Source organism: Vombatus ursinus, unplaced genomic scaffold (genome assembly GCF_900497805.2).
Source record: "Vombatus ursinus unplaced genomic scaffold, bare-nosed wombat genome assembly UNPS02014833.1, whole genome shotgun sequence".
Lineage (NCBI taxonomy): Eukaryota > Metazoa > Chordata > Mammalia > Diprotodontia > Vombatidae > Vombatus > Vombatus ursinus.
This window is the reverse complement of record NW_020954611.1, coordinates 4102499-4125665: the sequence shown is the minus strand read 5'-3', so window position 1 is coordinate 4125665 and position 23167 is coordinate 4102499. Positions and strand designations below refer to the sequence as shown.

At 34.7% G+C, this 23167-nt stretch overlaps 1 protein-coding gene across 4 annotated transcripts in view; it reads right to left on the bottom strand.

Moving 5' to 3' along the window:
* Positions 1–546: 546 nt before the first annotated feature.
* Positions 547–23167, bottom strand: part of ACADSB (acyl-CoA dehydrogenase short/branched chain) — a 45211-nt gene continuing 22590 nt past the window's right edge. For all 4 annotated transcript variants that reach the window (XM_027839768.1, XM_027839769.1, XM_027839770.1 and 1 more), the window contains 7 exons: positions 22900–23070; positions 17251–17376; positions 16125–16217; positions 8547–8636; positions 4627–4764; positions 3600–3699; positions 547–2354 (listed from right to left, as the gene is read on the bottom strand). In XM_027839768.1, the coding sequence (XP_027695569.1) occupies positions 2284–2354; positions 3600–3699; positions 4627–4764; positions 8547–8636; positions 16125–16217; positions 17251–17376; positions 22900–23070 (789 nt within the window). In that variant the 3' untranslated portion in view covers positions 547–2283. The remainder of the gene's footprint in view (positions 2355–3599; positions 3700–4626; positions 4765–8546; positions 8637–16124; positions 16218–17250; positions 17377–22899; positions 23071–23167) is intronic.

The following is a 23167-nucleotide window of genomic DNA, read 5'->3' as shown; positions in this document are numbered from 1 at the left end:
CCATTCATAGAAGAGGGAGTTCCCTACATAAACAAAATCAGAAATCATCTGTGATCCAAAATAAAACAAAGTCACTACAATTTTCTGAAAATAACTCTGTAAAGGACTGATATATGTACTATCTACATTGCAAACAAGCAGACCTTTTTGCTGAGCATCTCTCAATTTGAAACTAAGAAAAGGGACAAGAAGATTTTCCCTACCAGTTTTGCCTGGGGACCCAGAATGTAAAATTATAACCACTACTAAGAGTCTTACCTGAAAAACTGACAGAAATGGGTTATATAATAGGTAAACATTAACCCTCAGTAAGTGAAAGCTTTCTTAATCAGATTTAAATCAAGTATTAATCATTACTTAGAAAAAAGCTGGGATCACTGATTTTTTTCTGAAAGTCACTAATATGGACAATAATGAACAATTCTGCATTTATCGAATATTGACACCTTAGGATATTTAGCCTTTGATTTTTCCACTTTCCATAAAGTACTGATTTATAACACAGAATGGCATGGCCGCATATTATTTAGAAAGCAAAATTATGAAGTAATTCAATGCCAATATTTATTAAAATCCATTATAATCACATGTTCATATGACAATACATGGTAATACTAATTTTTAACATAGGCCTAGTACTCCAAATCTCTCCAACTGGTCAATGGCTTTGGCAAATGTAAAGATATGTAAGTCAAAATAATGCTGAATTAGCATATTCTTAATACTTAGCATGCTGCCTGGAACATAGTAAGTGCTTAACACATGTTTTATCTATCTACTTCTGACAGGAACCAGATTAATTCCTTATCAGTTAAGCTCAACGTAATGCCAACAACATATCACAAGCTACCCAATGGTGAGAATAATAGTTCTGACACCAATTAATTTCCTGTGTTCTAAAACAAATCTCTAAAGTCACCAATCCAATGGTTAAGGAGACTGAAAAATTACTTTTGGGTATCAATCCTTTTCTTCCCAGGCCAGCAAGGGTTGACACTATTGTGTATATAATTCTTTGGCACTATTAACAGTCCCCCTTCAATTCCTCAAGCATCCTAACTGGTAAATTAAGGTGCAACGACTGTGATGCCTTCTTTATCAGGTTGCTCTGACTTCTTGCTCAGAAGGACTGAATGCTGGGACTTTTATCACTAACTTATTTTATAGTACAGTAGATTGCTATCTTTTCTGAACTATATTCCAAATTTTTCTTTCTTCATCTCTTCATTAGTCAAAGATGGTTCCTCCCTTTAGGTTGCATTTATACATTTCAGATGCGTAACTATTATTTGCTTTAGAAAACTTATTTTGAAAATATACTTTTACACCAAATGTCAAAGTTCTCTGATTTGCAGCATAATCCTTTCAAAATAAAGTAGTAAACAATCCATATTTCACCATGGGCTTGATTAAAAAACACAATTTTTGATTTTTTTCACAATAAGGCTCAATAAACTAATTAGAGTTAACAATATACAATTTGGATTCAGAAAGATATTGAGTTACTGAAAAACAGTGCTTGGCGGAGATCTTTAATTTTACAAAATTAACTGATTTAAAAATATTTTACAAAGTTTCTTAACCACACAACTTGAAAAGTGATGCTAAGACATTTTTTAAAATTGCTGAGATTTATTTCTTAAACAATCTGCTGAAATGATTACACCATTTATAATTTTTAAATGAGCTCAACAGCAAACATCACATTTTGTTCTAATTAAAACAATTACATATAAATTAAACAACAGTTCCTTTAACTGACTTGTACTATTATACTATACAAATTCTTTGACATTTAAAATGGCTGTCTTAGCTTTTCTTGATGAATTTCTATCAATTTCTGAACTTACCAGCATTCAATCTTTCAAGAAACATATGCAAAATAGATTATGTTTGATGCACTATACTAGACATTGGTGAATCTGCAAAGGTATTAAATACAAATAACCTACTCCAATACCAATTTCTCTAATCTGTATTAGAAATATGATAGATTCTAAAATAAAGTTGAAATGACAATTTTTGTAATAATTAACTCAAAAGAAATATCTTAATTTTGCCAGATGCTGGGAAAAATTAACCTTTGTACATCATGAAGCAAAGTTACCTGCTTTGAATCACTGGTGACAAGCGAAAGGCAGTTTTACCCAATATATTCCAAAAGAATGTAAGTAGTACAGAAGACAATTCCAGCTTGAAAATATCCCACTCTTTCCCATATAAGGCACTCGATTTATGTTTTACGTAAGTGGCTCAGTAACAGTCGTCATGTTCTTGTGATCCTCAGTATTCTTTACCTAACAATTTTGCTATGGTATTTAACTGGATATTTGATGTTCCTTCATATATCGTACCTAAAACACAGGGGAGGGTGGAAGGGAGAGATGGAAACAAGAAGAAGTAAACATGTGCTGTCGAGTGTTAGACAAATTTTCTGCAAAAAGCTTTACTTGCCAATTTTGTGTCTTACTACTGAAAATCAATGAAGGAAAGAACAAACATGAACCCTATATGGTTTTCTTTGAGTTATTCTGTCTATTGAAAACAAACTTGCAGGAAAATTGTTCTACTGATGACAAAACTCGCGTCTCTATTAACAAAAGTCCTAAGCTGATAAAGACTAGTATATGGTTAAGGATAAATAGTACAAAATTGATTTTAAATATCAAATTGCATTGTCAAACAGAGAACTGTGGATGGCAAAGGAAGGATTCTATTTTACTATGACATTTCTCCAAGGTGTCAGAGGGGGTTACTTTAGTTACATGAGAACTGGTTCAAACAAAGTAAGGAAAGTAATGATGGCAGGAGTCAAAAATGTAGGAAGGAAAAAGTAATTCGGGCGACCTGCCAATCTCTTCTTAATGCACCCTCTTACTGCTGAATTTTACTAATTTCCAACATGAAATACTTCTCTATCTGGCTTAAAGATTTTTAGAGTCAACATTAGAAACTGCAAGTTTCCATCTTCTAAGTTACCCAGAAGATGGAGAAACCTAGAGGAAGGCCTCCAGAACACCAGACAGATATTTGTGGGAGTTTTATGGGAAACAAGGATAATAAAAGTACTGGATGAGGAAGTAAGATAGGCTGCCATTTTTTATCAATGGAAGGCACATATATGGATGAGACTGAAGGTTCGATAAAGTATTGAAGTTTAAATAAGACTTGGCTCTATTCTTATGGAATAGATCACTATGAAGTCACTGGAATTTTACCTATTTCATTAGCAGGGAGAAGTCCAGAACTAGTCAGGCTCTATTAAATAACTAACTTCTAAAATACGGTGATGCATCAACAACTAAATTAAGCCATACCAATCATTAAAGAAATGCAAAGAAATTAAGATAATATTAAAGTTCCTACTTGGCATTACATTTGTTTTCATATTTAGACTGTTATATTAAAAATATGTATGCTACCTTAAGAATCTAAATGCTAGTGATACATTTTTAAAGGTATGTTGGTATTTTAAAATTAATGGGAATTTTTTAAAGCAATAGAAAGGGGAAAAATCCTAACTAGGTCTCAGAAAGTATATGCTGAATAGAAGGTAATTTCTTATGACTAATTAAGAATATGAAAAGAGGCCTACTTACCAATCTTTGCATCTCTGAAGTATTTTTCCATTGGAAAATCTTTGGTGTACCCGACTCCACCCATCCACTCTATGCATTTACTAGTCGTCAGTCCAGCAATCTAGCAAAAAATTAAAATATTACATAATAATTTGCACACCATCTCACACACTGGAATTAAACATTTTTACTATGAAAAACATCTGAAAAGGATGACTAGAGTATCATTTGGTTTCTGTCCCTTGCCTCCCTTAAAATGTCTTATCAGTTTTGCAATATTTCTTAGACTCCACAAAACTCTTTCCTTTAGCTAACCCAGCCAAAATTAGTTAGCTTTCTGCACTTGATTACTAGACAAATTGCCAGGACTAGCTGTTAAAATAATTCTCTGAGCACCCCAAAAAGGCCTAATGAGTTAAATGTCTCATTTATGACATATATCAAAACAAAGGTTTCGTTTTCCTTTGAACACTATTAACACCTAATACCAAGGGACCATGAGAAATAGTTTCTTTGTTGCTCTTCCTCATGGTGTGGTTTATGGTACCTTAGATACTAAATAAAAATTTTCTATGGTATTTCACTTTCACATTTTATCTAGCCAAACTGAAAACTTTGAACTTGATCTCACCATTAATAAGTATCTAAACCAACTTGCAAGTGATAATAATAAAGTATCACTTTCGTGCGATATAAATGAACAACAGTTTTCTTCCCAGGATGGTGGAATCCAGTAGAAGCTCTTTTGTTTTTCATACTGTACTTAAAAGAATTGCTCAACCTGCATGAAAAGTTTTGAAAACTTCACTATGAAATGAAGTGTTAATTCTATCAAACAATTCAGTTTTAATTTAAGGATACTACAAGAGGTAACTCACTAAATTGAATCTTTGTGCCCTCAAAAATATCAAAACGTCCTAATCACACCTTCATTTATGGGCAGTCTATCTAAGTCAGTCAAATTACTTAGTAATTTTAGGTAAAAGTCTTTATAAACTGGTTACATACACAAAGAAAAAACTATTTGGGAATAGATTTCTATTCTTACCTCTGATGCAAAGTATTTCGCCATGGAAGCTTCTTTTATAAATGGTTTTCCAGTTTGTGAAAGTCTGGCAGCGTTGTACGTCAGCAATCTTGCAGCCTCGAGCTGTGTGGCCACGTGAGCTACTTGATGTTGAATTCCCTACAATATTCAGAGCCAGCATTAAAGTTATAATTGTAGTTTGCAAGAACATCTCTCATCCTTAAAGGAATGCCTTGCAAGGGAAAACTGCCAGACACAGAATATTGCAAAAGGAAATTCATGTGCATTACTTTTTAAATACTGCTTAATCTACATTCTAAAATGAAATATGATACCATATGCATTGTTAAAATCCTCTTTTCTTAGAGCATTTCAAAGTTCAAATAATTCTTCACGATAAATATTCAAGATAATAAAAAATAATATAGCACAAAGATAAAAATTTTTATTAAACTTAATTATAATTTCTAATCCTTAAAAAAAAGAGTTCATGGTAAATTCTAGTAAAGCCAAAATTTGATTATATCCACTAATTTTATTATTTGAAAAAAACTTGACTCTGAAATTTCCCAAAGCACAAAAAATTTTCAAATAGAAGAGTGCTAAAAACATTTTAAAACATTCATTATTCCCCTTGCAAGTGATAATAATAAAGTATCACTATTGAGCAATATAAATGAACAACAGTTTTCTTCCCAGGATGGTAGAATCCAGCAGAAGCTGTTTTGTTTTTCATATTGTACTTAAAAGAATTGTTCAACCTGCATGAAAAGCTTTGAAAACTTCACTATGAAAGCTGAATCATAAAAAGTTACAGGAAAAGATAAACCCTTGGAAATGTTACCCAGAAATATTTAATGAAAACTAAAAGATTTCTGATGCCTGAACTCAATGATATAATTACCCATTTGACTAGGAGCTAGCCTTCTCTAATCAAACAGAGACTGGTGGAAGAGAGTTAGCCCTGAAAGTGAAATATCTAAGAAACATAGAAACACTGGGTATTTACAACACTGGAGCCTCATTCAATGATGAATTAAAATTTCATATAAAACATAAGAACAAATAGTTATAGATGAATAAAAAAAGCAGGAAAAAGAAAAGCAATTTTATTTTACAACCTCACCTGAAAACCTGAAATCCTCCAAAATAATCCTAAAATGGTTTTTTCAAAAACTTTTTTAATTTTTAAAATTATAGCATACCAGCAGTTTTGCCTAAACAAAATGTATTAAAGAAATATGATTATTTTCATAACGTGTTTTATCATTTTAAATATGACTGAGTTTGATTCTCCCTGCTACACATAAACACCTCTTTCCTATAGTGTAAAGGAGAAAAGAACCTTGCTTCACACTCTTCCCTTATCTGGTAATCTAGGATAAGATACCCATAGCTCTGTGGAAATAGCGTAGACCAGCGAAAAGAGCAGTGGACACCAAGAGTTTTGAGTCTGGTTTTGTCATTAAATAGCTGTGCACTCTATTTTGCAGACAATAAAAGTGGACAACATCATTGGCCCTACTAATCTCATGATGCTGTTGAGAGAACTAATAAGGTTATGGACGTGAAAGCACTTTGACAAATACAATGCACTATTCACCTTTCAATCACAGAGGCAGGGTGGTATGCTGGAAGACAGTTCTGGGTTTGGGGCCCTGAGTTTGAATTCTAACTCCAGCTCTTACTAGTACTAGGTACTACATCCAGTAATCACTGAACCTTTTTGAGCTTTAGTTTCCTCATCTGTAAAATGGAGACAATAATGCTTAGGTTACCTGCCTTAAAGTGTTGTTGAGACTATGGTAGTACCTTATAGATGTGAGCCAATATATCAGGTATATATTTTGGGGTTTGCATCTCATAAACACCTGCTGAAAGATTCTTTAAGGACTGTCGCTCTGTCCCAAGACAAATGCCAAGGGATTCACATGTACACTTACATGACTCATTCCTCGTGAAAGGGGGGCACTTTTATCCATTCGTACAAACAGTATTTGTTAAATGCTTACTCTTTAAAGAACATTACAATACACTTGTCACATTGGCTAAGTTCACAAAAAAGGAAAATTACATGCTGGAGGGGCTATGAGAAAATAGATTTTTTAAAATCAATTAATTTATTTTTAGTTTTCAACATTTACTTCCATGAGATTTTGAGTTCCAAATCTCCTCCTTGCTCCCTGCCCCAAGATGGTGTGCAATCTGATATAGGCTCTACAGATACATTCCTATTAAACATATTTTCACATTAGTCATGTTGTAAAGAAGAATCAGAACCAATGGAAGAAACCATGAGAAAGAAGAAACAAAACAAACAAAAAGGACAGCAAATAGTACGCTCGATCTGCATTCAGACTCCATAGTTCTTTCTCTGGTTGTGGACAGCATTTTCTGTCATGAGTCTTCTGGAGTTGTCTTAGATCCTTGCATTGATGAGAAGAGCTCAGTCTATCAAAGTCAGTCATTGCACAACCTGAGTGTTACTGTGTACAATGTTCTGCTGGTTCTGCTTGTTTCACTCAGCATCAGTTTATGTAAGTCTTTCCAAGTTTTTTTGAAGATTGCCTGCTCATCATTTCTTATAGCACAACAGTATTCCATTACATTCACATACCACAACTTGTTCAGCCATTCCCCAATTGATGGGCATCCTCTCAATTTCCAATTCTTTGCCACCACAAAAAGAGTTGCTATAGATATTTTTGTACATGTGGGTTCATTTCCCACTTTTATTATCTCTTTGGTATACAGATCTAGAAGTGATATTGCTGGGCCAAAGGGTATGCACAGTTTTATAGCCCTCTGGGCACAGTTCCAAAATTGCTCTCCAGAATGGCTGGATCAGTTCACAACTCCACCAATAATGCATTAGTGTTCCAGTTTTCCCACATCTTCTCCAACATTTATCATTTATCATCTTACTATTTTGTCATGTTAGACAATCTGATAGGTGTGATGTGGTACTTCAGAGTTGTTTTGATTTTCTTTTCTCCAATCAATAGTGATTTTAGAGCATTTACGAAAATAGATTCTTTAATGAACTGTTGGTGTAGCTGAACTAGTCCAACTATTCTGGAAAGCAATTTGGAACTATGCTCAAAAAACTATGCATTCTCTTTGACCCAGCAAAACTAGCTCTATGTCCAAAAGAGATCAAAGAAAAACGAAAAGGACTCATATGTAGAAAAATATTTATCACCACTCCTTTTGCAGTAGCAAAGAATTGGAAACTAAGGGGATGCTCATCAACTGGGCAATGGCAAAGCAAGTTATGATACATGAATGTGATGGAATACTATTGTGCTATAAGAAATAATGAAGGGGATGGTTTCAGAAAAACCTAGAAAGACTTGTACAAACTGATGCAGAGTGAAGTAAGCAGAACCAGGAGAACAACTTATATGATAACAATTATATTCTAAGGACAATTAATTCTGAAAGGCTTAGGAACTCTAAACTAACCACAGTTCCAAAGAACTCATGATAAAACATGGTATCCACCTCCAGATAGAGAAGTGATGGACTCAGAATGTAGATCAGAGAATGTTACTTTCTTTCTTTCTTTTTCTTTTCTTTTCTCTTTTTCTTTTTGTTGGACATGGGCAATGGGAAACTTTGAATTACTACATATTCATAATGCAACTTTTGTTCTTCTTGCCTTCTCATATGGGTGGGGAAGGAATAGAGAAAGGGAGATTTTGGAACTGAAAATAAAATTTTTAAAAAGGGGAAAAAAGAACATTGTGGTAGACAATGACTAAAAAACAAATTTTTAGATAAGCCATATTTCCCACCCTCACATAGCTTCCTTTAGTAAGGAACTTTTGATTCTTAACACCCTTACTGCTGCCCCATTTAAACCCTTTACAAATTTATGAGGGATTTCTCTGATAATACAAAATAAATGATTAGGGTTAAGTGATCATTATAATTTTTACCTGAAAAGAAAATATTCTTTCACCAAACTGCGTTCTTTCTTTAAGATATGGAATGGTGTGGTCAAAACATCCCTGTGCCAGTCCTAACATCTGTAAATGATAAGAAAGAAGGCTAGATTGGTTACATGCTCATATTTTAATTTATCCACAGTGGTAGAGTCTTTTTCTTGGCAGATATAATAGCTATTTTTGGAAACAATAATAGTTATTGGGGCCTGGGGGGTTGTTTTTAAAAATAGGAATGGTATAAAATGGCCTAGCCAAAACCCCAATGACTGCAGGCAATATTATTTAAGACATACTGATACAAGAAAGTAAGTCTCTTTGCACAGCAGAAGATCAAAGTATTTTATAATCAACCTTCTTAATTTCTAATTTTCTGACCCCCCAATTGTCTCACTTAGATTGGTTTAAGGAGGTCCCTGGAGTCTCCTCTCAGTATCCTTCACATCCTCACTTGGGAAGTCACTTCTGAATGTTCTGTCTTTATACCCAGTCTGTCTTTAGCTTCTCTTTTGAATCACATGTGATTATGATTAATAGGATTATTAACACTTTGGTGAAAAGGGCATTAGAGCACATAAGATGTACAGAAAAAGCACTAATCACCTCTAATTCACACCACTGAGGCTTTAGTGAGTAAAAATGTGTTAAAACTTTAAATATGGTTTTTTCCATACTCTCTCCAAGTGCTGAGCCAATTAAACTGTGACAAAATTTTACTTTGTGTATCCAAAAGTATGGCATAGAAGAAAGAGTACTAGATGTAGAGTCAGAAAACCTGAGTTCAAATGTCACCTCTGCCATATACTGCTGAGTGATCTCTTTGGGCCGCAGTTTTCTCATCTATAAAGTGAGGAATTTAAACTGAACCCAAAGGTCCCTTTCAGCTCTATATCTGCGAGCTCCATTCAATTATTATCCAAATGACCACCAATTTTGGGTTGTCTATTTTTTAAAGGGAAAAAATAAGAGTTAAACAAAGCGTTTTGGTAGAAATACCTTCTAACTCATCAATGTTTCATTAGTATTTCTTTATGTTTTCCTTTAATTTCTTGCTTTCGAAGGTACATATAATATACAAATAATTGTCAAATATAAAATACAAGTAATGTCAAAAGCAGTGGGAGACAGCATACCACACTGAAGCATTGTCAGTGCGAAAACATGGTTATTCCATACTCTTATTATTAAAGTTTGCAGAGAGATGGTATTGTTATTGATGTAAAAACTGATAAAATCAGTTATCAATCAAAATTGCATTCTATGGAAGTAAAAAGTCTTTTATTGTAAATGTTGCAAAGTTAAATCCTCTACATTTAGAGTTTCAAGGATTGATGTTTATTTTCATTCTGTGACACATTCCTCTCTCACTAAAAGGTACCCAAAGTATTAACCAAGATATAATAATCACATGACCTTAATTTTTAATTAGGTTATAAGAGTAACTTAGAGTAATTAGAGTAAAGCCAAGGCAGTGTATTTTACTGCCAGAACACCTATATTATTTATATCCCTGGAAACAGTGAGATCCAGTGCTGCAGTTTTTAGTGCCATATCTGACAAAGTTTAATCACAGATAAACTTTAAAAAGGATAGAAAAGCCAACATCATGCATGCTATGTTGCCTTCTGAGAAGCCTGGGTTTAAGTCTTTATCTAAAACTAGCTAGCTACCTGGGTAGCATAAGTTGTAAAAGGGGGGGGCGGGTAATCATTAGTTCTATAATGATGATTCACAAATTACAAGATACATTTTATTTTTGAACTTCAATAAATCTGTGTTCTTATTGATGTGGTTATATCCTCCAACAGTCAGATATCGTCCTATGCCTCCCCATCCTGTGGGAATCCTGTCCATGTTCTCTTTGTAATCAGCTGTAGGGGTCCACCTAATTGCTCCTCTTGTTCTAATATTACATGGAAACCAATGGTGTACATCAGTTATATGGATTAACATCAGTTACCCTTCACTTAGCCAGCTTTCCTTATTCTAATCAGATGCCTATTTGATGATAGCCTTTACATTACTTCTGTAAAATTCCTTGTTTTTAATGTGTTTACAGTTTCTTCAAACTAGCCACATATCCTGAAAGTGCCCTTCAGGTGACGCATGATACAGCAGTACCACAAAAGTATGGATGTTATGAGGATAGGCTTTGTTTCAGAGAGAAGCTTATGGTAATTAAAATAATTCAGCAATTTCCCAAAAATACAATTTTCAATTCTTCTTTTTAGTTCTGGACCTAGCACTGTTCATTTGTAGTCTCTGTATTTATGATAATGATAATAATATATATTCCAATGGACTATATCTACCACAGTATGAAAAACAGATATTTGTGATCTGCCTGGTTTTTCCTTTTTGTTAGGCCAAACTTTTAAAAGTGATTATGGATCTCATTTAGAAGACTAGGTAATGTTCTGGGACTTGATACAATCAAGACTGTGTCATTAACAAACAGGGACATCTGAAGGAATTAATCATCCAAAAGCAATCAACCCTTCCATCTGGATTTTGATCTGATTATCAACCAATTAAATGGCAAGTATTTGTGAAGTGCTACTGTTTGCTAGGTACTGTGGATATAAGTACAAAGAATGAAACCATTCCTAATGGGGGAGACAAAAACCTTTAAAATATACACACACAACATAAAGTTTATAAGGACAAACATTAAAAGTAATTAAAATACAAAATAGTTTGGGAGGGAGGACACTAGCATTTGGGGGAGAAAAGGAAAGGATTAGTGCTTAAGATGGTGCTTGAAAGGAAAAGACACCTTAAATGACAGTGAAAAACACCCCTGGGAAGCATACATCTTCTTGTTTCAGATTTCACTTGCTACTTCTGGTCATAGAGTCATCAAAAGGGCACAGATTCTGAGTCAAAAGGGACCTTGAAGTTTATCTAGTTCAAACTCCTTGTTTTCCAGAATACTAAGACCCAGAGAAGTTAGATGATTCGCTCAAAGTCATATGGGAAGTGGCACAGCTGGAATCTGAACCCAGAGCATCCAACTCCAAATCCGGCCTTCTTTTCTCTTTGCCATCCTGTCTCAAAGTTCTCTCTGCTGTTGCATCTTTCATGGAATTCTAAGGGCTCTTTTATTTTCCTAGGATCAAATATAATCTCCTTTGTGTCATTTAACTACTTCACAACCTGGACCCCTTCTCTCTTTCCTCCCTTCCACACATGCTACAGTCCAGATTACAGAGTCTATTACAGGGGTGGGGAACCTTTTCACGATGGAAGGCCACATTAATATTTAGTTGTAATCAAATAAGGCCACATTCAAGAAACTTCAATCAGATATACTTAAAATGTACATTATTTTGTAAAAATCTATGTACTTAATAATTTCAAAAGATGAACACTATTTGTTAATTTTAAAGTTAACTAACCTTTTAATGACTTTGTTGTGACTGCTTTTTGTTAGAAAGCATTTGAATATTTGGTTGCAGCATGGAGGTCTGTAGTTTCAACTGATCCTCTAGATGGGTATCAGTCATTTGTGACCTTAAGGGTGTCTTCATTTGAGTTAGGTAGGAGAATGTAGATTTACAGCAATAAGTGGTTGAAAAGCAAGAAAGTATTTTTGGGCATGTTGCCAAAGGCATGGTATTCTACTGCATTTTTCCATATTTCAATTGGATCTTTCTTAGCATCAAATAATGACCTTTAAAATGTCACCTACTGAGAGTTCAAGCAATTCCATCTGTAGTTCTTTAGGTTCCCTGGTGATATCAACTAGGTGAGGATGAAATGCTAATTTGAGTGTGATGTCATGATTCTCAAAGTCAATGAATCTTACATTGTATTCTCCAATTAATAGGTCTACAACAGCTGTGTTATATGTGTACAAATGAGTTGCATATATCATCTTGCTCATCAATGACTTTTGCTAACTGGGAACATGTTCATCCAAAATTTCCTTTTGAAGAAGCAGTGTTTGAAAAAAGATAGCTTTTTTTGAAATGCTTACATTTTTTGCCGCGTATCATATATCTACTTAGTTTTACCTTGCAAAGAAATATTCAAGTCACTTTGATTTGACATGACATCACAAAGAAATACACATTCCTATAGAAATGCTCTTTCAATAATTCAGACTGCTAATTCTTTCTTCATAAAATTTAGCTATCTGTTGTCGCAGAGATAAAATTTTGGCCAATACTTGTCCCTGTGATAGACAATGCACTTTAGAATGATACAGCAGAGCCACACTGAATACCTCATCATTCAACTTTAGCATGTTATGAAACATGTTATGAAATGCCATGTTGCATTTGCACAAATGTAGTTAACAAAACTTGTATCTTGTTGCAAAGTGTCACTTACAATAGTAGCTTTAGCAGAGATTTTGCTGAGGCAAAATACAATGAAAAGAAATGAGAGTATCTTGATCTAATACTTTTTTTATCCGTGCAATAAACTCTTCATGTTTTCCTGTCACAGAAAGTGCACCCTCTGTACATACACTCACTAAAGTTACCAAATTCTGACCAACTTCATGACATTTATCTCGAAAGTTGTTGAAGATATCTATTCCCTGTGTTCTGTTCACAACAGCGCCCAGAGCATGTGACTCTTTGCAGAAGAGAAAATCTTCTGTTATGACTCAAATGGTAAGTCAGTTGATTCATCCAAAGCAATTGAATAATATATATTTTCGTTTTAAAGTATTGCATGAAGTTGTTCTGCTAAATTGAAGGCAAGTTTGTGTTGCCAATCAGTTATGGTTCTCCTCGAAAAAGGCAACTGTTTGTATTTTGAAACACTATTAGGGTCTAAGCATCCTACAACTTTGATAATGCATTCTTTCACAATTTCTACATCACTGAATGGCTTCTCTTTTTTCCCCAAGTATATAAGCTAAGTTGCTTCAGTGGCATTATTTCCAGGTCTTACTGCTGCTTGAAAGACATGTCTATGCTTTTGCTTTTCATCTTTTAATTTCTGCAATACAACCTTTTGTGCCTCTCCCTCTAATTTAAAATATTTGTGGTTCTTATGACTATTATAATGCTGATGAGCATTGGATTTCTTTAATGTTGATACCGTAGTATCACAAAGCAAGCAAATCATCTTATCTTTAGCAGAAACAAGACAACACTGCAATTCCCAATCCTTATTAAAAAATGTTTTCTGCTTGTGACCCTGGGCAAGTCACTTAACCCCACTGCCTAACCCCCCAAAAATGCTTTCTTCCTTCAGTGCTCTCTTGGTCTTCTTTGACATGATGGGCTCTTAAGCAGACAGAATTAAAAAATACTGTCAAGCTATGCAACTCTTCACACATTCCACTTCAAACAGAAACAGTGTACCACTGCCAAAAGCTGATGACAGACTGGTGTACTCAACCCCCATAAACTCTCACCAACCAGCTTCATGCAGTAGTGGTGCTAGTCAGGTGGGAAAAGTTAGAACTAAATAATAAGCATAATAGCTATCAATTTAGCCCTTATGGCTTACTAATGTTTAATTGTGCCAGTCAATCTGGGAGGATTATTTCATTGAGACTTATTTTATTCTTTGGTATTTTAAATGTGTTCATTTTAAAAATAAAATAAAATTATAAAAGATGAACAAAATGCATTAATAAAAAAAGGATGTGTTATGTAAAATTTGGATTCAGTCAAAAGGCCACACTTCAGGACATAGAAGATCACATGTGGCCTTAAGGCTGAAGGTTCCTCACCCCTAGTCATTTGCTATTCTGTAGCATTTTGCTATTGTAGCATTTGCTATTCTGTAGAGGAGAAACTCCATCTCCTATTCCTGTGCTTTTTCACTGGCTGTCTCATGCCTGAAATACCTGAACTCTCTGTACCTAAACCTCCTAAAATGGCTCAAGTGCCACCTTTTACATGATCTCACAGATGCTTGCACCCTCCCTCCTAAATCTACCTTATATTCATTTTGCATACACTTTATATATGCTGAGCCATTTGAGGACAGAGATGGTTTCACTTTAGCATTGGCATCCCAAGTACCTCACACAATACTTGGCACAAAGTAGGCACTTAATATCTGCTGATTAATTTTGTCCGTTTCTGAAATATACATGAAGTCACCTCTATGTAGGAGACTTTTTAAGGTGGTATCCTGTTCTACTGAATCAAATATATTCTATACTCAACAAATAAACCTAATGGGATAATGTATTCTTTGGTCAACTCTGTAAAGATTCAGTCTACTTAGAACATTATTTGCAAAATCTTGCTTCTTCCTCCTCTTCTCAAACCTTCAAGGATGCTCTTGATGTGTATGTAGATTATTCTCATAAAATTTGGTAAAAATGAAAAAGAAGGCAAATAGGCCTTAGTTTTGATCCTGGTGATACATCTACTATTTTTCTCCATCTTGGGAATATTCGCTTCTTTCAAATGCTTTGAGAATCAATATCTCAATACCCTTAAAACACTGTTGCCTGCAACATGAATTTCCTCTGTGTATATTTACTCTAGTTCAGCTTCTTTTCTCATTTGGGTTTTCTTCAGCTTCACTTTACCTTCCTTACGATGCACATCAGGGATTGTGTTAGGATCCAAATGTGGTGGCTCCCCTGACCTCACTGGTGAAAAGAATTTGCTAAAAATTTATTTTGGTCACCATACTCCTTGCCAAGATTTTATACAAATAGAACAAGATGTTGGAACAGAGTATCAATGGAAGATTCATTTACTTAACTGAGAAAAATAGTCATCTTCTATTAAAAGCAGTCACAACAGGAATCCTTGCGAGGTATCATGGGATAGGAAATAGAGAACCCACTCAGCCTGACTTCAAGTCTTACTTCTGACACTTTGGCTGTGTGACCTTGAGGCACTTAACCCTTCAGTGTCTCAGACAACTCTAAGATTATAAATAGCAGAGCAGCTGCCTGGTGTTCTGTGTTGGGGAAGGAGGGAATTCTTTACATTGAAGAACTATTCAAAGAACTCTTTTTACTCTGAAGACTTACACAGGTCTGGACCAAAAAAAACAAAAGAATTCTTAGAAACAGATCTGATCGACTTTTAAATAGTATGATATTTTACATGCTTATTTAATTCTGATAATTTTATTTTATATGCCCATATAAAATAATAGGTTCAACTTGTTCTTGTTAAAACTAAGCCAAGTAGCTTGAGGGTCTCAAAGGAGTAGTGATATCTAGTACCATATCTTAGCATAGTTGATATTATTCATACCTGACCTTCCAACCTCTTTTTTAAAAGGTTCTTCAGTAAGAATTTTATGCTTTGAAAAGTTGTTTTCTTAAGCCACATTTAATTTTAGGATACATTTTTGAAGTACTAACATAGATATTATTTATTATTTTGGTGCTCTTAAAATGGAGAAAAACTGCTAGTACTGAGTCAATAGTTTTTTTCCTCTGGATACTTCCATTTTCTTGCCCTTAATTTTACATAGAGATTCTCTTTAAACAGTCATTTTCTTTCCATTATGTAAAAGAAGTGTGACATCTAGTGGCAATAAGCTTTTCTAAAGGTTTGACTTGACAATAGTTCTATAGCTTCATTGATTCAAACGCAAATGATCTAAGTTTGAACATCAGAAGGTGCTACTCACCTGTGCAGCAATTCCTATTCTGCCTTCATTAAGCATTCCAATGGCATATCTGTACCCATCACCAAGCTGTCCTAGGATATTAGTTTCTGGCACCTGAAGAATAAAAATATTCCACTATTTTTCATTTTATTTTCTCAAGATATTCAACATATACTTTTTATATTCTAACTTGAAAATATAAATATATCTGCACTATGAGAGCAGCCCAATACACTGTTGTGGGCATTGGATTTATTCCCCTCTCTGGGCCTTAGTTTCTTCATCTGTAAAATAAAGGGTTGAATAAGACTATCTGTAAAGTCTCTAACCCAGGATCATTACATACAAAGTAGAGGTAAGAAGGGAATATTACTTAATATTTTTTGGATCTTGTACATAAAAATGAATATATTGCCTCTTAATTCATATTTTTATATTACTATAATGTGCATAATAAATGGTGAAATGCTTACTGAAATTTAATTAAACACTGAATATTTATCAGAGTGAATATGTAAGAAAGCAAGAGTAAGAAACTTTTCTTCTCAGGATCACTAATAATAATAAAAAAATCAATTTAGGATCACATAAATGAAAAACATTTATTTGGAGGTTTATATGACATGGTGAGATAAATCTAAAATATTTCATTCATTAGCTTTAAAAACTGAGAACAGGGAATATTAAATTTCATTTCATTGTCAATGAAGACCCTAGCTCCTTTCGAGTGCATTTTATAGAGAAAAGGGTAAAACTTTCATAGAATAATATCGCCCCCTTATGGCCCTTTATGATAATGCTTCAATGGATTTTTAATGCCACATTACAATTGAGCTCAAAAAAATCAACTTATTAATAATTGCATTTTCACAACTATTAGCAAAATTGGGATCATCTGGTAACTATCCCATAAGGAGGATATTAAGTTGTAGGCTAGGATCAAAGTTACTGCCCTACGGTTTAATCCTCAAGGAGTGTACATTAGGATCAGAGTAAATTAAATATTATTATTCAAGAGCTTCATACATATAATTTGACATAATAAAATCTCACCACTTAAGCCACTCTTTTTCATTATTCCTTACATCAAGTCTAACCAAAGCCTATTTTCATACTATGGTTTTATGGAAAATTGGGTCACACCCACCTTAACATTATCAAACATCAATGAATTGGTAGAAGATGCTCTGAGTCCTAATTTGTTTTCTTTCTTCCCTATTTGAAGTCCTTCTGTATCACGATCTATTATGAAACATGTAATTCCTTTATAACCCTAGGAAAGCAGATTTAAAAAGCACCATTAGCACCTTGGGTTTCTTAAAAGTTTTATCTCCAAAGACTTAAAGGCAAAAAAGAAACAAAAAACTTATTCTATAGTAAACATTAACAGACTTCAAACTTTAATTTCACTATCATGATGAGAGAATGACTGCCATCACTTACCTCATTTTTTTAAATGTCTTTTTAAAAATATATTGAATATTTCGTTTTCCCCAATTACATGTAAAAACAATTTTTGTTGTTCGATTTTTAAAATTTTGAGTTCCAAATTCTCTCCCACCAGCTCTCCTCTCTGCCCTCACTGAGAAGGCAAGCAACTTGACATAGCTTATACATTTGCAGTTATGCAAAACACATTTCATATTAGTCATGTTGAGAGAGAAAACACAAACAAAAAAAACGAAGAAAAGTAAAGTTTAAAAAAAGTATGCTTCAATTTGCATTCAGACTTAATCAGTTCTTTTTCTGGAGATGGACAGCATTTTTCATCATAAGTCCTTTGGAATTGTCTTGGATCATTGTACTGCTAAGAATAGCTAAGTCATTCACAGTTGATTATCATACCCGTTTTGCTCATTTTCTTTTCATCAGTTAATGTAACTCTTTCCAGATTTTTCTGAGAGCATCCTGCTCATCATTTCTTATAGCACAACAGTATTCCATCACAATCATATACTCCAATTTCTTCAGTCATTCCTCAATTAATGGATATCCCTTCAACTTTCGATTCTTTGCCATGACTAAAATAGTGGTCATAAATATTTTTGTACATATAGGTCCTTTTTTTTTTTAATGTTTATGGGATATAGACCTAGTAGTGGCATTGCTGGATCAAATGGTATGTATGGTTTTATAGCCCTTTGGGCATAGTTCCAAATTGCCCTCCAGAATGACTGAATCAGTTCACAACTCTACCAACAATACATTAGTGTTCCGGTTTTCCCACATCTCCTCCAACATTTGTCAATTTCCTTTTCTGTCATATTAATAGATGGGAATGGTACCTCAAGTTGTTTTAATGTGTATTTCTCTAATCAACAGTGACTTACAGCATTTTTTTGTACGACTACAGACAGCTTGATAATGTTGTCTGAAAACTGCCTATTCATATCCTTTGAATATCGATCATTTGTGGGATGGCTCTCATTTTTGCAAATTTGACTCAGTTCTCTATATATTTGAGAAATGACACCTTTAGCAGAAAAAACTTGCTGTAAAATTTTTTCAGTTATGACTGTATATTTCCCTCCATCCTATTTCCCCCCATTTATCCTACTTTCTCTCCTTTCCCCCTGACCATCCTTAAAAGAGTTTTGCTTTGGACTACTGCCTCCCCCAATCTGCTCTCCATTCTATCAGTACTCTGCTCCCTTCTTTTCTTCTGTTCCCCCTCCAGCTTTCCTGTAGGGTAAGATAGATTTCTACACCCAACTGAGTGTGTATGTTATTCCCTCTTTAGGTCAATTCTGATGACAGTAAAGTTCAAGCACTGTTCCCAACCTCAACTCCCCCATCTTTCTCTTCACTGTAAAAGCTCTTTTACTTCTCTTTTAAGTTAGCTAATTTTCCCCATTTTACCTCTCCCTTTCTCCTTCTCCCAGTGTACTAGTCCTTTTATTATACTGTTTTAATCTATTTGCTAAGTATACTAAGTATTTTAAAGTTTTGCAAATTTCATTTAATTAATTTGTTAAATTGCACAAGTCAAAGGTTAAAAAAATTCACAAGCTTTTACTGCAACTAACACAACATTCTACATAGAAGTGACTATTAGTTGAAAGATGAAATCTAATGAAAAATAAGCTAAACAGTTTCTTAAACCTTAATTTTCAAACGAAAGTATATGTTATACCTTTTATCTGCTTCCACAATATTTGTTTCTTACATGTCAAAGGTTAACTTAAATATCCCTTAAATAAATGCTATTTTAAATAGTCTGCTTTAAATAATATGGATTTTATGAGATTAATCCTGGGAAGGTATAGGGCATAAATTTACATACAATAAATTCTCATGTCAGCAATATAAATGTGACTGAATTTTAAAAAATGCATATAAATAGTTTGCTACATAGCTCACATAAAGTAAGGCTGAGAGAAGTGACATGACCTGTCTCTAATTCCCAAGGCTAAAAAATAGTCTGAATTTGAATTTAGGACTTCTGACTTCTAGTACAGTTCTTTCTGGGCTGCGATACTCAACTGCCTCTATCCTTCTTTGATAGCATTTTCCTTGTAAGACTGGAACTGACCTCAAATGGCATTTATTTTATGACTCTCGAAATCACTGATCATGTCACATTGTGCATCATGGTTATGTGCGTGCATCTTCTCCCTCTGTGGACTACGTTTTACCAGACTCCGTCTCCTGTATCAAACACAAGGCTCAGTATACAGTGGGGACTTGTTAAATGTTTATGAAATGGGTGCCAAAAGGACAGGAGGAGCTGAAAAGTGTGTGGAGGTCAAATGGGGGGTCCTTGAGGTGCAGAAGGGGCCAAGCGATGTATCTAGGAAATAGCAACTTTTTACAAGGCTGATGGCTTATCAAGGAGGTTTCTGAAGCTCTTCAGTGGGCTACCCTGAGCTCATCAGCATCCAAGAGCATCAATAAAATAGGAGGGAACAGCGAAGGAAAAGCTTTTGGACAAGATGCCAGGATGTTTTATGAGGCCTAGCATAGTCAACAAGCTGAAATGGCTTGGGGGACTGAACCCCAAATTCTCCTCTGGCTTCTTCCTGCTGGTGGGCACACAAGGCTGAGGGAAGGATGCTGGCACTCAAAGAAGGCAAAACCTGACCATGCAATTTCCCCACGGAAGTCAATGACATGTATTGTGGCTGTGAAGTTTGGCTCCACCTACATTTCTAGGAGATAGTAGTAACAATCTCTATTTATCTCCAATAAGCCTTAGAATTCATAAAGCACCTTCCTCACAAACTTTTGAGGAGGATACACAAAGTATTAGATTATGCTCAGCAAAGTTATGACTATCTTGTGGTTTTCATAGCTGATAAGGGTCAGAACAGAAATTTGCACCTGGGCCTCTCAATTCCAAGTTCAGGGTTATTTCTGCTCCAGGTTTCCTGAAATGAGACTGGCAAGCATCTTTCCACTAAATAGAAAATGGACTCTCAGAAGTGGAAGAGAAATGCATGTGTCACTCATCTCAACTTCCTTGCTGACGGGTGGCAAGATACCTAGGATGATAATATTCCAAGCTGAAAGGTCGCTGAGATGCACCTAGTCCAAATATCATCATTTTACAGAAGAGGAAACTAAGACCTTGAGTAAGTGGGAAAGTGGCTCATTTGGATTCTAAATCTAGTTCTCTCACGCCAAAGTCCCAACTACTGAGATGTGATGTCTTACCACCTTGGAGAGTGATGGCTGATGGATTATCTGCCTTAATTACCTACTCTGTCTGGGACTGGCTCCAGCCACACTTCACTTTACTTCCAGGCCATCTTACGCTGCCTAGACCAGAAACCAAGATCTAGAAGACTTAACCTTTTCATCCCTGGGAACCCAGGGGAGTGACTTCTGCCTGGTGATTGCTTCAGGTGTCCATGACATGCAAGAACAGCTCCAGCTACGTTTTACTTTACTCCTGGATAATGCTATTTCCCCCTTGTCTGTCTCATCATATTTCTAACTTCCCAAATAAGAATACACCTCCCTGAAGACCATTCCCCTATATGTGTTTTCTTAATTAGAATGTAAGCTCCTTTGGTCAAGAGACAGTCTTAACTTCTGCATGTGTAACCAGCACTTATCTCGGTGCTTAGCACACAGTAAGCATTTAATAAATGCTTTTTCATTTGTTCATTCATCTAATCCTCATAAACCTAGATGCCAGGTACTCCTAAAACCACTTCAGTGGTGAGAAAACTAAAGCTCCTTTGCCAAACACAGAACAGTTCACAGAGCCAGGACTTAAAACAGACTATTCAACCTGTAATAGTGGAAAGAACACTAGATTTGGAGTCATTGGTTCAAATCCTGGTTCTCCTACTTACTACCTATGTTACTTATGCTAGAGACATCTCCACTCCAAATGTTCATGTGAATTATTTGTGCCTGACCTGTGGTGGAGCCTTCTGAGCTTGTATCGATCTCATCAGCCATAGTTGGACACACCATACCTTGACCCCAACATAGTTACAACATTTTGGTCCTTTTCGAACATGAAGAACAACCAACCAACCTATGTCACCATGAACAAGCCATTCAACCTCTATGAGCCTCAGTTTTTTTATTTGTATAAAGACTGGACTTGCATTACCCAACTGATAAATGGTCAAAGGATATGAACAGGCAGTTTTCAGGGGAAAAAATTAAAGTTATCTATGATCATATGAAAAAATGTTCTAAATCACTATTGATTAGAGAAATGCAAATTAAAACACCTATAAGGTACTACCTCACACCAATCAGATTGGCTAATATGACAGAAAAAAATTACAAATGTTGGAGATGTGGGAAAATTGGAACACTAATGCATTGTTGGTGGAGTTGTGAACTGATCCAACCATTCTGGAGAGCAATTTGGAACTATGCCCAAAGGGCTATAAAACTGTGCATATCCAGCAATAAAGAGATCATAGAAAAGGGAAAGGACCCACATGTACAAAATATTGATGGCAGCTCTTTTTGTGATGGCCAAGAACTGAAAATTGTAGGGAACCCATCAACTAGGGAATGGCTGAACACACTGTGGTATGTGAATGTAATAGAATACTATTGTTTCATAAGAAATGATGAGCAGGTGGACTTCAGAAAAGTCTGGAAAGACTTACATGAACTGATGCTGAGTGAATGAGCAAATCCAGGTGAACACTATGCACAGCAACAGCAACACTGTGCGATGATCAGCTATTATGGACTTAGCTTTTCTCAGCAATACAATGATCCAAGACAATTCCAAAGGACTCATGATGGAAAATGCTAACCACATTCAGAGAAAGAACTATGGAGTCTGAATGCTGATTGAAGCATACTATTTTCACTTTTTTTTTTGTTTCTTCTTTCTCATGGCTTTTCCCTTTTGTTCTGATTCTTCTTTCACAACCTAATGTGGAAATGTGTCTAACATGATTGTACATGTATAACCTATATCAGATTGCTTGCTGTCTTGGGGAGGGTGGAAGAAGGGAAGGAGGGACAAAAACATGGAACTCAAAATTTTATAAAAATTAATGTTGAAAACTATATTTATATTTAATTGGAAAAAATAAAATACTATTAAGGCAAAAGTATGCTTAATATTCATTTTGCTTAAAATGTGATTTCAATGATGAAAAATGTTAATATATCAAAAACATGTGAATTTAATACCAAAAAATGTAATAAAGGTCAGTGAAGGAAAAAAAAATGGATTTCATGACCTCTAAGGTAATTTCCAGTTCTAGATTCTGCCTCTCTATTTAAAAATAAAACATACAAATGCCACAGAGTTTCAATGGAAAAAAAATAAATAAAAAAAGGAAGAAAGAATTTTCATTTTTAAACTTACCATATTAAGATTAGCATTTGCCATCACCAGAAAAACTCCTGCATAATCTGCATTGCTAATCCACATCTTGGACCCACTGATAATATAATAGTCTCCCTTCTTCTCAGCTTTAGTCTTTAAAGCAAATGCATCACTGCCAGCCACTGCCTCAGAAAGGCAAAAACTTCCTATCTACGTATTCAAGAAAACAGAGATTCAGATTCTAAGTGTATTTATGTTTTTATACAAATTTATGAGAAGTTTATATTTATAAGAGAAGTTTGGAAAA